This window comes from Muscardinus avellanarius, assembly GCF_963383645.1.
Source record: "Muscardinus avellanarius genome assembly, chromosome: 2".
NCBI classification, from domain to species: domain Eukaryota; kingdom Metazoa; phylum Chordata; class Mammalia; order Rodentia; family Gliridae; genus Muscardinus; species Muscardinus avellanarius.
The window spans coordinates 981,176-995,836 of NC_137787.1; the positions used below are offsets into that span (position 1 = coordinate 981,176).

Consider the following 14,661-nt stretch of genomic DNA (forward strand, 5'->3'; position numbering starts at 1 on the left):
TCACAGCTTGTTCTGGGGACAGTGCTGCAGAGTCTCCTTCAGGGCCGCGGCCAGCTGGTCCACGTTCTCCCGGGTGGCGTTGCAGCCCAGCAGGCCGATGCGCAGTACCTGGTGGACACAGGCCGGGCAGCTGTCAGCCTCTGTCTGTGGCCCCTTGCTCCGATCCCGGGCTGGTGAGAGCCAGGATGGTCACACCATGCGGTCACCCCCTGCTCTGTGTACTGGAGGGAGCCGAGGCCCCTCCCCTCTCACCCACAGAGCTCGAGAAGGGTGCAGGCGGTGGCTAGGGGTGGTCACTCAGCATCGCCGACTCTGCGGAGCCAGCTAGACTGAGGCCCAGGGCTTGCCAGGTCCACTTGGAAGGAAGGAAGGACATTCCAGGTGGAACTGGGAAGGCTGTGTCCATGACAGTGCCCACAGCCAGGGCGAGGAGGGGCTGAAGCCACCCCTAGCACCCCTCTGCACACAGTGCCTGGGTAATGCCCTCTCCAGGGTGGTCCCGTGCCCTCCGATGACCTGGCAAGGCTCCAGCAGTGATCCGCGTGGGGTGGCTGTGGAGCACCCGTGCCAATCCTGGGCCCGTGCAGCCCCTCACCTTCCCCAGGGAGGGCCCGAGGCCACCCGTGATCTCAATGCCAAAGCGGTCTAGCATGTAGCCGACAATGTCTCTCCAGTCGTAGCCAGCGGGCACTGCCACGGTGGTGACGGTGGGCAGCCGGATGGCCTGCAGGAAGGCTGGTTCAGGGCGGGGCCAGGGATCTCACCCCGCCGCCCACCCAGGCCTCGGCTCTAGAGAAAGGGTCAGAGGAGAGCAGGGGGGAAGTGGGGGCACGCTGCCAGCTACTGTCTATGGGGCTCCTAAGGATGGTGTCACGCCACCTGGAGACCCCAGGGGTCTTGGGAGTGCCAAGCAGGTCCCTGCCACCTTGGGGACAGGCTCAGTGTCCACAGAAACGCTGACCTTTGTCCCACCAAACCATTTGTGTTGACCACTCCCAGCTGGACCTGGGGACCCTAGCCCTTTGGGTTAACCCCACCCCAGCCCGGCCCCCTCACCGGGTCTTTCACAAAGAGCTGCAGGCCCAGCTCCTGCAGACGCTGGTGTAGGTACGCGGTGGCCTCTCGGTGCTGCCGCCAGCTCTCCTCCAGGCCCTGGGGGGCAATGGCACTGAGCCTCCGCCTCACAGGGAAAGCAGGCTTGGGACCCATCCTGGGAGCCCCTGGAGCGCTGGGCTAGACCTGGCTCAGGCTCTGGGAGCGGGAGGGGCACACCAGTGGGTCATGGGCCCCAGTGGACCCTGGGGAAGCAGGAGGGGGGAAGCACCCAGGGCAGGGGGGCTGCGGCCTCACAGGACAAGAATCAGGGCCCACTCTTCCTGTGAGCCTGGGTGCCGTGACCCATGACCTCCCCAAGGGGCCCTTCCCCCACCCCACCCAGCGCTTACGCAGCTCTACCTCGCCCTCCACCAGAGTCCACTGAGGCTGCCCCTCCAGTGGCCCTAACTCCCTTGACCTCTCGTCCTTCCCCACCCAGCTCAGGCCCGGCCTGTCCCCTGGGGTTAGCACACTCTCTGCCCAGCCCTGACTTGCGTGTGGGTATTGCCTGGTCCCCAACTCTGCCCCCAGGCTGCAGCTTTGTGAGTGGACATTGGAGGGGGACACCGTGGCCACAGCCCAGCGCCCTTCCTGGCCCCTCCTGGCCTCTGGGCTACTGGCCAGCTATGGTCACACTTTTGTTCTGACAGTGGACTCTGCACCGGACAAAACCACAACGTGGTCACACCCAGCTGGCCGGGGGCTCAGGCCTGCCCAGGAGCCGCACATGCCCACAGGCATGCCAGCCCCGGCCCTCGCACGCACAAGCTGGCTCCGTGTGGATGTGCCCCGGGGCTCGTGTGGAGACTGCCCGGCATGGCAGTGTCAGTCCGGGACACCGTGGCTGTGTTCTGCTACAGCCCATGGCCTCGGCCCCTTCAACTTAGGCTCCCTAGCCCCGAATGACGAGCCCATACATTTCTGCTATAAATTACTTATTTATAGTAATTAAATTATTAGCCCATGGTTCTGTTAAAGTGACCCAAACAGACTAAGACACCCGCTGACCCCCTTGCCTCCTGACCCTCTCTCTCCCTCTTTTTTTTTTTTTTTTTTGCGGTACTGGAATTGGAACCCAGGAGCCCAGGGGCATTCTACCTCTGAGCTACACCCCAGCCCCTATTTTTTATTTTTTTATTTTGAAACAGGGTCTCACTGAGTTGCAAGAACCTCACTAAGTAGCTGAGGCTGGCCTCAAACCGAGATCCTCTGGTGTCAGCCTCCCAGATGCTGGGATTACAAGTGTGCGCCACGCCCAGCTTCTCTCTCTTAATCCTTCCTGCTCCCTGGGCCTCTGCTCTGCACCTGAGGTTTGGAAGAGTCACACCTGCCCCACGGCCCCTCTGTCCCCTGGCCCACCCACCACCAGTGCTCTGCCCTCCTCACACACCAGGCCCAGATCTCCCCTGCTGGCTGTTTTCACCCTCTCTTGGGCTCATTCTTCCCCGCAGGCCAAGCCCCCAGGCAATACAAGCTGACTTGTTTGTTCTAGGAACCCTGTCATCCATTCCCCCAGAGCAGCTCCAGGGATGCAGGAAGAAGGCCTTCCTCAGACACTGCACCCAGCGTGGGGAGTGGTGGGGCTGTGGGGAACCCAGCCCTACACGCACCTTTTCCACCAGGAGTGCCAGGCTCTCCCGCAGGCTGTATAAGCCGATGACAGGTGTGGTGTGGTGGTATCTGGGGATGGGAGAGCACGTAACCCAGCAGCCCAGGCCGGGCCGGGCCAGGGCTAGTGGTCCCAGCCCCAGCAGCCCAGCCTCTCCGGCAGCAGGCAGCCCCTTCCTGGCACTGTCCGGTTTCAGGATTACAGACCCAGAGAGGAAGGGCAGCTGGCCTGCTGCGGACGGTGAGGCTGGTGCCAGGCCCTGGCCAGCCTGCCGAGGTAGAAGAGAAGAGACACAGAGTTGCCAGCTGCCTCCCCTTGCCGAGGTCCCTCGGCCCCGCATCCCATGGAACCAGCTCTGCACTCTGCAAGTGCCCGGCACCCTGTCCCAGGTGTGACACGGGGCCTTGGGATTACTGCTACGGTCACTTCCCGGAGCCCCGGCTCATCCTCTTCTTCGAAGGAGAACTGAGGTGTGTCTTTGGATGGGCCAGGTCCAACGAGCCCAGGGGTATTTAGGACTGGAGGAAAGGTGGTGGGGGCCATTCTGCTGGCCTGCACCTCTAATCCAGGTGAAAAGCGGGGGCCCGGGTGGGGGCATTTGATGGCTGGGAGCGGGGCGGAGGGTAGGGATTCAGAGCCTACTGATTGAAGCGTGAGGGGGTCCCCGCCCCGGCCGCCCCGGCCGCCCCGGCTGCCCTCACATCCTGGGTTGGTCATCACAGCCCCAGAAGTTGGCAATCCACTTCATGTCCATGGAGAAGGAGAAGGGCTTCGTCTTCCGAGCGTAGATCTTTTGTCTGGTGGGAGAGGCCAGCCTGAGTGTGGACCCCTGCTCTGCTGGGCCTTGCTCGGCTGATGCGGGTGGGGCTCTCAGGCCACCCCGCCCCACTGGTCCCTGGGCCACGTGGATGAGACCCCAGCTGGTGCCCCAGCACCTAGCCTCCCCTCCTGGTCCCTCACCAGTCACCTTGACTTGTGCCTCGGGACAGGAGGGGCAGCTCTAACCCCAAGAGGACCAACGGGAGACTGAGGTGGCCTCTCCTGGGGTAACCAGGCTCTCCGTCAGGCCCAATGCTCTGCCCATTTTCCTGGGCTGGTGCTTCTTCCCTGAGCCATGGTCCTCCTCGCCTGCTCCTGCTCCTGCTCAGCTGTCCCCTTGCCCTGGGGAGCTCAGCCTGTGCCCTGGCAGGCCGGCCTTCTCAGGGACCGCAGCTCTCTGCTCTCAGGCCCCAGGCACAGACCTGTGGTGAGTTGCCCTGATGGGCTGCAGAGTGGAGAGGGAGGCTGGAGCCTGTCGGTGGGGCTGCTGCTGCCCTGATGGGCTGCAGAGTGGAGAGGGAGGCTGGAGCCTGTCGGTGGGGCTGCTGCTGCCCTGATGGGCTGCAGAGTGGAGAGGGAGGCTGGAGCCTGTTGGTGGGGCTGCTGCTGCCCTGATGGGCTGCAGAGTGGAGAGGGAGGCTGGAGCCTGTCGGTGGGGCTGCTGCTGCATCACTTGCCAGAAGCTGGGCTGGGCAGACGGGGTGGAGGTAGGAGCTGGGGGATTGTCTCTAGACTGCTCGTCTCTGCATCCTGCATGCCAGCCTAGGCCCACGTCTCTGCCCCTCCCTGGCTACGCTCTTCCTGTGCACGTCTGGATGGACCCCAGCCTTCAGGACACCCTAAAGCCTACAGGCAGTGGGAGCCAGGCGGAGCCCTCTGCCCATCGGCCACTGGTCTCCCTTGCACCCACGGCCGGGTGGGGCCTGTGCAACTCACTTGGCCTTGTCGCTGAAGGAGATGGGCGAGGTCCCTGGAGGGCTGTTGAGGACCTTCTGGGAGCCGGAGTACAGGACGTCAATACCTGGGGATGCAGGCTCGTGACAGACCCAGCCCTGATGACCCAGGTGGGGCCATCTGTGGTCATGCTTCCCAGCCCAGCCCCTGCTTGAGAGTCCGGGCTCAAATCTCCACACTGCTGCACCTCAGCACACACGCTGGGACCTCAGGCCGGAGCCTCTGAGCACAGCCTTTCCCTTTGCAGACGGACAGCCCGGCCTGGGAGCACCCGGGGGACAGGACCCCTGTCCCGGCAATGTGGCTCAGTCCTACACCTGATGGATAGGCCTGGCCTGGCCTCTGTCCTTCCTCTAGCTCCCACTGTAGCTCCAGGGCCTCTTAGGTGCCCCAGGGAAGCTGCCCCTTCCTGCCTGCTCCCCCATGCCCAGGGCCCAGGTCTGACAGCCCAGCAGAACCCTGGGTTACAGATCAGCTCACAGAGGAACTGGGCCGGGACAGGGAGCCAGTGCTGGGTGCCGTGGTCAGCTCATGGAGCCTGGTGTGTGTGTGTGTGTGTGTGTGTGTGTGTGTGTGTGTGTATGTGTGTGTATGGTGGTGTGTGTGTGTGTATGGTGGTGTGTGTGTGTGTATGGTGGTGTGTGTGTATTTAGTGTGTACGGCAGGTCCTGGGAAGCTCACAGAGTGACCAGTGAGCTGCCCTGCCCTCGTCTCTGGATGCCCGTCTTGCCGTGTGAACTGTCCTGCTTCCCACATGAGCTGAGTGGACTTTTTTTCATAAGGCACATAGCCTTGGTATTTTGTTACAGTAACAGACTGAAATCATAGCCCAGCCAGGGTTATGCCTGAGCCTGAGGAGGTGGTCCCGCACAGGTGTGGGCGGGTGGTGGCCTATGGGCAGGGCCAGAGCCGCTCAGGAAGGGCCAGCACCCTCGGCTCCTCAGCCACGGGGCCTGGGGAGGGGCGACCGTCCCCCTTACCTTGCTGGTCCATGTAGATGGGGGCCCCACCCAGGGATGCTACGGAGTCCACCAGGAGCAGGCACTGGTACCTGGAGGTGTGGAGAGAAGCGGTGTGGCCCCGGGGCAGCCTTCGGCCGGGTGGGGTTTTGGAGGAGGCATGAGGCGGGGACACCTTTCACCCCCCATGTGGGCCTCCGCCGGCCTGGCACCTTTGGGACCTCACCACCGGCTTCTTAGAGCCAGAGCTGCTGGGGGCTGATGGGGTCCAACTGGGCCTTGGCAGACCGGTGGTCCTACCACGGGGTCCCAGAGGTGAGTGAGGGCTCAGAGCTGAGAGCCGGGGGCAGGCCCAGCTGGGGGCACAAAGGCTGGCCTCCCTGTCCACAGCCGCTTGGCTGCCCAGCTGGAAGGGCCACAGACGAGACAGTGAGCTCCCTGTGGCAGCCCTGGACTGGGCCCTGTCCTCAAGGTCAGTGGTGCCCCTGCCAGGGTAACCCTGGGTGGCTGTGCAGAGCTTCCCTCCCACTGCCCTGTGGTCAACCTTACAGACAACACTACTGGGTCCCAAGGGGCCCTGGGGACCTTGGAGCAAGGTCAGAGGCCGTGGGGTACGAGCAGGGTGCAGCACCAGCCCTCCCCAGCCAGGGACCTGGAGGGCACAGGGCACGTGGGCACCTGGCATGAGCTCTGCCCTGGCCCTGAGCTGCCCACAGCGAGCCTGTAGGAGACAGCCCAAGGGGTGCCTGTACCCCAGGCCAGGTGGTAGGGGCAGGGCGGGTGTGGGCAGGCAGGGCCCTCTGCAGGCTGTGCCCGGGCACTCACCGGTGGCAGAGCTCCCCGTAGCCGTCGAGAGGCTGCAGCACGCCGCTGGACGACTCTCCGTGGGTCAGGAACAGCAGGACGGGCTTGTGCTGGGCCAGGCCCTGAGGACAGAGGGGGCTGCTGTGGACAGAGCTGCCGGGGCTTCTGGTGGCAGGGGTGGGGCCAGGTCACCCACAACACCCCTCCCTCCTCTGTGGGTGGATTGGGCAGTGGTGGTCTGTGCTTCCATCCCTTCCCATCAGGGAGCCGGGGGGGGGCATCTCAGCTCTACGGGGCGGAGGTGGGCTTTTCCAAGAAGAAGACTTTAGGCCAAGAAAGGGTGGCCACAGCCTCCTTGTCCTGTGGGCGCCATTGGACCAAAAACTGGGTCCCAAAGTCTGGTCAGTCTGGACTGGCCTGGCCCCACGAGGAGGGGCTGGGGCCTGAATGTCAGGACGATTCTGCCTCCCTGGCCCTAAAGCCAACCTCCTGCCCCATCCCACTGGCCCTGTCCACAGGACAGGGCTCCTGGCTCAGTTTCCCTGCTAAACATAACCAGCCCCACCTGCTCCTGGGTATTAGAGTGTCCCTCCTGTGATGAGTACTCAGATGCCAGGAAGGGCTGAGAACCAAGGATCTAACAAGCCTCCCTGAGCTGCCCACCCCACTGGGCCAGGGCCCGTACCTCCTCCACATCCTGCAGCGTGTAGTAGTCTCCGGGCTCCTTGACCATGGAGTGCACGCGGGCTCCTGGGGTACAGGCAGAGGGGCAGTGAGCCGCACCCACGCTGCGGGAGCCAGTGGCGGAACAGGTCCATGCAGAGCAGGTACGCCCAAGGAGGGCAGGCTGCCTGCCCTGGCACCTGTGCTGGGCACCGAGGAAGGGGCGCCTGCTTGGTGAGAACAGCTCTTCCCATGACCCGGTGCCTCCTGGCCTCCAGGGCCACCGGAACCCAAGCTTCGGGGCCATTTGGGGACCACCATCCCCGAGCCCAGCGAGGCCAGAGGACTGGAGCACGTGGCCTTGGCAGTGTCCGCACACAGATGACAAGCAAGTGCTGCCACCACACTAAGAAGCACCCCCCTGCAGCAGGGGCTTCTGGGCTGACTGCCTATGTTGCTGAGTGATTGAATGAGGGTGAGTGGTGAGTGGAGGGCACAGGGCTTTGCTGCGCAGGCTGGGGCGCCAGGAGCCAGGCCCCTGTCCTGTCCCTTTCTCAGAGCCCTGCAGCCTGTGTGCAGTCCACAGTCAGAGTCCTGGAAGGGGAGGGTCCTCAGGGAAGAGCCAGGAGCGGTGGGTGTGTAGCTTGCCTAAACCGTGGTCTTCTGCACTGGGTGCCCACGTCCCTCTGGGTCCCCGCCTCTGCCTGACCTGGCTCCCCTTGAAGACGCTGTGTGGGCTGCTGGGGGCTGCGGGGTTGGGCCTCCCGGTGGCACGGCTGCCAGCCTCAGCGTGGCCATACAGGGCTGACCATGGAGCAGCCTCCGCTGCTTCCGGAGAGTCTCACTCTGGAGGACAGCTGTTCCCCTCCACCTCTCAGGGTGGAACTGGCACCAGGAGGAAGGGTGCTGGGATCGGGGAGGCTCAGCCTCTGAGACCCATCCTATCACAGAGCAGAGCGACGCCTGGGGCCCCAGAGGGCAGCAAAGGCTCAGACCAAGAGTCTCTGCAGCACCCCACCACACACACACACATCCCAGAAACAGCCACCCAAACTCTGGGACATGGGGGGGCACAGGAACCCACTCTCCAGCCACCCCTCAGGGCCCAGGCCCGCAGGCACGGCTGCCTGCCTGGAGGAGGCGGCAGGCTGGCGACAGTGCAGGAAGGGCCGGAGGAGGGCCCTGGCCCAGGCCCAGGGAAGGCCGCACCCCACCCCCGCACGCCCTGCCCACTCTTCCTTACCAATGCGCGCCCCGATGTCAGCGGCCCGCTGCCCCCACATGCCGTTGACCCCCACCAGGAAGGAGTCGCCAGGCTCCAGGAGGTTGAACAGCGCTGTCTCCATGGCGCTGTGCCCCGAGCCGCTGACGGCCAGCGTGAGGCGGTTCCTGGTCTGGAACACGTACTGGAGGCCGTGCTTGATCTCATCCATGATCTGGGTGGTAAGCACACAGGTCAGACTCGCCCTCCGCGCACTCCCGAGTGGACTCGCCGCCACCTCCGGGCCCACCTGGAGCATCTCCCTGTGCATGTGGCCGATCATCTGCAGCCCCCCAGCCGCCTGGACACGCGGGGCCAGGTTGGAGGGGCCCGGCCCCAGCAGAAGCCGGTCAGGGATGGAGAAAGGCTTCCGCAGGGCCTCTGGGGGGGCCACCACCAGCTGGTGGTTGGCCATGGTCTGCACCCGACCTGCTGCTCCGGGCCCCAGGGCCGCACTGGCCTTGGCCAGCGCCCGGAACATTTCCCAGATGGCCCTGCGCTAGACACACAGGCAAGGCCGGTCGATGGGCTCCTGACGCCCTGTGCCTTTTATTGTTACCGAGCCTTTATCGATGTTTGTCTTGCTGTCAGGGTGGCAGCTGGGATGTTGAACCTCTCTGGGGGAGGGGGACTTTCACCTCCAGAGTCCAAAGAAAAGTAGGGCACAGAGGGGCTGCTGCTCCCCAGCTCCAGCTCTGCACCCTCGTAGCCTCTGGGGCACGCAGGCTGGTGATCCTGCTTAGCCAGGGGTCTGAACAGTTTTTGTTAGAGGTCAGAGAGCACAGATTTCAGGCTTGCAAGCCACACAGGCCATCACAACTGCCCCACCCTGCTATAATCTGAAGCAGCTAGTATGGGCATGGGATCCAATAAAACTTTATTTACAAAACAAACTGGGGGTCACACTTGGCCCATGGACTGCAGCTTGCTGACCCTGGTTTAGCTGTGGACAGTCTCAGTTTAGCAAATACACCGGTGCTTTGTGTACAGAGACCCCCGTTCACACTGCTACATGCTGAGGGTGTGCTTGGCCCTGATCTTTAGGAAATCTTGTACCTCTTGAAGCCAGAGGGTCTGGAGTCTGAATGTGCCCCCATACCTGGAGGCCCCTCTGCTTGCTGGGTCGACAGATGGATAGAATGAAGAGGATCCAGACTTGGCTGAGGGGTGGCGGCCCACAGAGTCGTCTGTGTCCTGGGATATCAGGAAAGCTGAGCTTGCCCCCGCCCAGCAAGGCCGCTGGCCTGCACCCCCAGCCCAGCAAGGCCGCTGGCCTGCACCCCCAGCCCAGCAAGGCCGCTGGCCCGCACCCCCCACCCAGCAAGGCCACTGGCCTGCACCCCCCACCCAGTAAGGCCGCTGGCCTGCAACCCCTGCCCAGCAAGACCCCTGGCCTGCACCCCCAGCCCAGCAAGGCCCCTGGCCTGCACCCCCCAGCCCAGCAAGGCCCCTGGCCTGCACCCCCAGCCCAGCAAGGCCCCTGGCCTGTACCCCCTACCCAGCAAGGACCCTGGCCTGCACCCTGCCCGCGGGTGAGGCGTGTGGACAGGAGCGCTCTAAGGCCTGGATGCACTACCCCTCCGCCAGCACAGCTATTTCTTACTGGTGCTCAGGGGCTTGGCGGCTGCCTGTTGGGACTCCCTGTTCCCCGTGGGCTGATCCAATGCCCCTTTGAAAAAAAGCAACAGGGTCCTTCACAGTGAGCAGGAGACAGTAGCCTCCCACCCCGGGACCAGGCACTGGATCCTCCCTGGGGCCTGCACCCTATTTCAGCAGAGCACATGCTGGGTCACCTACCAGGCACTTGGGGAAGTAGGCTTCTGATTCGCGGTGTGGTCAGCCTGGCCCAAGTCCCAGGTCAACTCACTGCTCTGCTCTGAGCTGACCTCAGCCCATCACCAAACCCCTAGACTGGGCAGACACACCCTTCAGGGCCCCCCACTGCCCTAGCCCCTACCCCCTGCCCTCAGCCCTCCATCTCAAGTCCCATGGCTCTCCTGAACTCATCCTCCACCAGCTCCCAGCTCCCTGGGGCCTTCCGGCATGTCCCCTAAAGCACACTCCGCTTTGCTGTCTAGCAAGGGCACTGGGGCCCGCACCCCTGCAGGAGCGTCCCCTCTTCCCAGAATGCCTGGCACTTCCATGCTGTGCTACCGCCCAGACTCCAGGAGCTTCCCCCATGTCTGACAGTCTGCGTGATAAGGATGTCCCTCCTCTGGGTGTCTTTGGATGCCCTTCCTCTAGGTGTCTTTGGATGCCCATCTTCTGGGTGTCTTTGGATGCCCTTCCTCTGGGTGTCTTCTGATGCTCTTCCTCTGGGTGTCTTTGGATGCCCTTCCTCTGGGTGTCTTCTGATGCTCTTCCTCTAGGTGTCTTTGAATGCCCTTACTCTAGGTGTCTTTGGATGCCCTTCTTCTGGTGTTTTGGATGCCCTTCCTCTAGGTGTCTTCAGCTGCCCTTCCTCTGGGTGTCTTTGAACGCCCTTCCTCTAGGTGTCTTTGAATGCCCTTCCTCTGGGTGTCTTTGGATGACCTTTCCCTGGTGTCTTTGGCTGCCTTTCCTCTAGGTGTCTTTGGACGCCCTTCCTCTAGGTGTCTTTGGACGCCCTTCCTCTAGGTGTCTTTGAATGCCCTTCCTCTGGGTGTCTTTGGATGCCCTTTCTCTGGGTGTCTTTGGATGCCCTTCCTCTGGGTATCTTTGGATGCTCTTCCTCTGAGTGTCTATGGATGCCCTTCCTCTGGGTGTCTTTGGATGCCCTTTCTCTGGGTGTCTTTGAATGCCCTTCCTCTGGGTGTCTTTGGATGCCCTTTCTCTGGGTGTCTTTGGATGCCCTTACTCTAGGTGTCTTTGAATGCCCTTCCTCTGGGTGTCTTTGGATGCCCTTTCTCTGGGTGTCTTTGGATACCCTTCCTCTGGGTATCTTTGGATGCTCTTCCTCTGAGTGTCTATGGATGCCCTTCCTCTGGGTGTCTTTGGATGCCCTTTCTCTGGGTGTCTTTGAATGCCCTTCCTCTGGGTGTCTTTGGATGCCCTTTCTCTGGGTGTCTTTGGATGCCCTTTCTCTGGGTGTCTTTGGACGCCCTTTCTCTGGGTGTCTTTGGATGCCCTTTCTCTGGGTGTCTTTGGATGCCCTTCCTCTGGGTATCTTTGGATGCTCTTCCTCTGAGTGTCTATGGATGCCCTTCCTCTGGGTGTCTTTGGATGCCCTTTCTCTGGGTGTCTTTGAATGCCCTTCCTCTGGGTGTCTTTGGATGCCCTTTCTCTGGGTATCTTTGGATGCTCTTCCTCTGAGTGTCTATGGATGCCCTTCTTCTGGGTGTCTTTGAATGCCCTTCCTCTGGGTGTCTTTGGATGCCCTTCCTCTGGGTGTCTTTGAATGCCCTTCCTCTGGGTGTCTTTGGATGCCCTTCCTCTGGGTGTCTTTGGCTGCCCTTTCTCTGGGTGTCTTTGGCTGCCCTTCCTCTGGGTGTCTTTGGATGCCCTTCTTCTAGGTGTCTTTGGCTGCCCTTCCTCTGGGTGTCTTCTGATGCTCTTCCTCTGGGTGTCTTCTGATGCCCTTCCTCTGGGTGTCTTCTGATGCCCTTCCTCTGGGTGTCTTTGAATGCCCTTCCTCTGGGTGTCTTTGGATGCCCTTCCTCTGGGTGTCTTTGAAAGCCCTTCCTCTGGGTGTCTTTGGATGCCCTTCCTCTGGGTGTCTTTGGCTGCCCTTTCTCTGGGTGTCTTTGGCTGCCCTTCCTCTGGGTGTCTTTGGATGCCCTTCTTCTAGGTGTCTTTGGCTGCCCTTCCTTTGGGTGTCTTCTGATGCTCTTCCTCTGGGTGTCTTTGGATGCCCTTTCTCTGGTGTCTTTGGATGCCCTTTCTCTGGGTGTCTTTGGATGCCCTTTCTCTGGGTGTCTTTGGATGCCCTTTCTCTGGGTGTCTTTGGACGCCCTTTCTCTGGGTGTCTTCTGATGCTCTTCCTCTGGGTGTCCTTGGATGCCCTTTCTCTGGTGTCTTTGGATGCCCTTTCTCTGGGTGTCTTTGGATGCCCTTTCTCTGGGTGTCTTTGGATGCCCTTTCTCTGGTGTCTTTGGATGCCCTTTCTCTGGTGTCTTTGGACGGCCTTTCTCTGGGTGTCTTCTGATGCTCTTCCTCTGGGTGTCCTTGGATGCCCTTTCTCTGGTGTCTTTGGATGCCCTTTCTCTGGGTGTCTTTGGATGCCATTTCTCTGGGTGTCTTTGGACGCCCTTTCTCTGGGTATCTTTGGATGCTCTTCCTCTGAGTGTCTATGGATGCCCTTCTTCTGGGTGTCTTTGGATGCCCTTCCTCTAGGTGTCTTTGGATGCCCTTACTCTAGGTGTCTTTGGATGCCCTTCCTCTGGGTGTCTTTGGACGCCCTTTTTCTAGGTGTCTTTGGATGCCCTTCCTCTGGATTTCTTTGGATGCCCTTCCTCTGGGTGTCTTTGGATGCCCTATCTCTGGGTGTCTTTGGATGCCCTTTCTCTGAATTTTTTTTTTTTTTGGTGGTACTGAGATTCCTGGAAACCCTTCTACCTCTGAGGTACACTCCCAGACCTGTTTTTATATTTTTATTTGGAAACAGGGTCTCTTAAGCCAGCAAGGCTGGCTTCGATCCTGCACGATTCTCTTGTTTCTGCGTCCCTAGTATGGGGATTACAGGTGTGCGCTACCACACCCAACATTCTCTGGATGTTTTTGGAGGCCCTTCTCTTGCTTTCTCTGGATGTTTTTGAATGCCCTTCCTCTGGATATCTTTGAATGCCCTTTTTTGGATAATTTTGGATGCCCTTTCTCTGATGTCTTTGGATGCCTTTCTCTGGATGTTTTTGGATGCCTTCCTCTGGGGGTCTTTGGATCCCCTTTCTCTGGGTGTCTTTGGATATCCTCCTCTGGATTTTTTGTATGCCTTTTCTCTGGATATTTTTGAATGCCTTTCCTCTGGATGCCCTTCCTCTGGGGGTCTTTGGATGCCCTTCCTCTGGGTGTCTTTGAATGCCCTTCCTCTGGGTGTCTTTGGATGCCCTTCCTCTGGGTATCAATAGATGCCCTTTCTCTGAATGTTTTTGTTTTGGGATGCCCTTTTTCTGGATTTTTATTTTTTTGGTGGTACTGGGGTTCCTGGAAACCCTTCTACTCCAGGCTACACTACCAGACCTTTTTATACTTTTATCTGGAAACAGGGTTTCTTAAGCCAGCAAGGCTGGCTTCGAACATGTGTGATCCTCCTGTCTCCGCCTTTCCAGCATGGGGATTACAAGCATGCACCACCATGCCCGGAGATTCTCTGTATGTTTTTGGATCCCCTTCCTCTGGTGTCTTTGGATGCCCTTCCTCTGGTTTCTTTGGATGCCCTTTCTCTGGATGTTTTTGGATGCCCTTCCTCTGGGTGTCTTTATATGACCTTTCTCTGGATGACTTTGGCTGCCCTTTCTCTGGATGTTTTTTGTATGCCCTTTCTCTGGATGTTTTTGGATGCCCTTCCTCTGGATGTTTTTGGATGCCCTTCCTCTGGGTATCTTTATATGACCTTTCTCTGGATGACTTTGGCTGCCCTTTCTCTGGATGTTTTTTGTATGCCCTTCCTCTGGATGTTTTTGGATGCCCTTCCTCTGGGTGTCTTTATATGACCTTCCTCTGGGTGTCTTTGGATGCCCTTTCTCTGGATGTTTTTGGATGCCCTTCCTCTGGGTGTCTTTATATGACCTTCCTCTGGATGTTTTTGGATGCCCTTTCTCTGAGTGTTTTTGGATTCCCTTTCTGGGTGTCTTTGGATGCCCTTTCTCTGGATGTTTTTGGATGCCCTTTCTCTGAGTGTCTTTGGACGCCCTTCCTCTGCATGACTTTGGCTGCCCTTCCTCCACCAGGGGCACCTCTCTCTGACTACATGCATGTGTGTGATACCTTCCATTTACCCCTGCCCTCTCCCAGTAGAACCCCCTCTGTGCAGATCTGCAGGCCCACTGTGGCAGGCAGGAGGCTGGAAAGCCTGGACCCCCCTAAGAGTGGGTGGGTGGGCATAGCCCTGGGGAACCCAGGGAGGTGTGTGCTTTGTCCAGGGCAGAGAGCAGCACTTGCTTGTGTGGACATTACCAGAATTCGGGGTGTTGCAAGTCAGGAGGGCGTTGACTCAGGCCCCAAGCTGATTGGAGCCTTTGTCAGTGAGAACAGCAAACAGCAGGGTAGGGAAAGATTTCTGTCTCCTGGAGATAGGGCCACCTGGATACTTGGGCCAGAGGCTTCAGTCTGCAAGGTCCAAGCAGCATCCCATAGCCACCATGTCAACTGGGAGTCAAGAGCATGCACAGAATGCCTGCGCCATGGGCAGGCGGGGCTCAGTTCTGCCGCAGTGCCAGACATGGGCTTTAGTCTTAACCTGTGAATGTGACCTCATCCTTGGGGCTTTGCAGATGAGCTCAAATGGAGACAGGTCTTTCCAGAGTAGGGTGGGCTGAGCCTTGTGATTGGTGTTCCTGTGAGAGAAGAAATCTAAACACAGA

General features: G+C 60.1%; 1 protein-coding gene across 1 annotated transcript; it reads right to left on the reverse strand.

Moving 5' to 3' along the window:
• Positions 1 to 8,645, reverse strand: AGXT (alanine--glyoxylate aminotransferase; the record flags this gene model as incomplete). Its single annotated transcript, XM_080690352.1, has 11 exons — positions 1 to 108; positions 596 to 724; positions 1,057 to 1,152; positions 2,706 to 2,775; positions 3,406 to 3,501; positions 4,460 to 4,544; positions 5,458 to 5,528; positions 6,262 to 6,362; positions 6,926 to 6,990; positions 8,147 to 8,339; positions 8,415 to 8,645. The coding sequence occupies 11 exons, from the start codon at positions 8,643 to 8,645 to the stop codon at positions 1 to 3; spliced, it is 1,245 nt and encodes a 414-aa protein (XP_080546478.1).
• Positions 8,646 to 14,661: the final 6,016 nt, after the last annotated feature.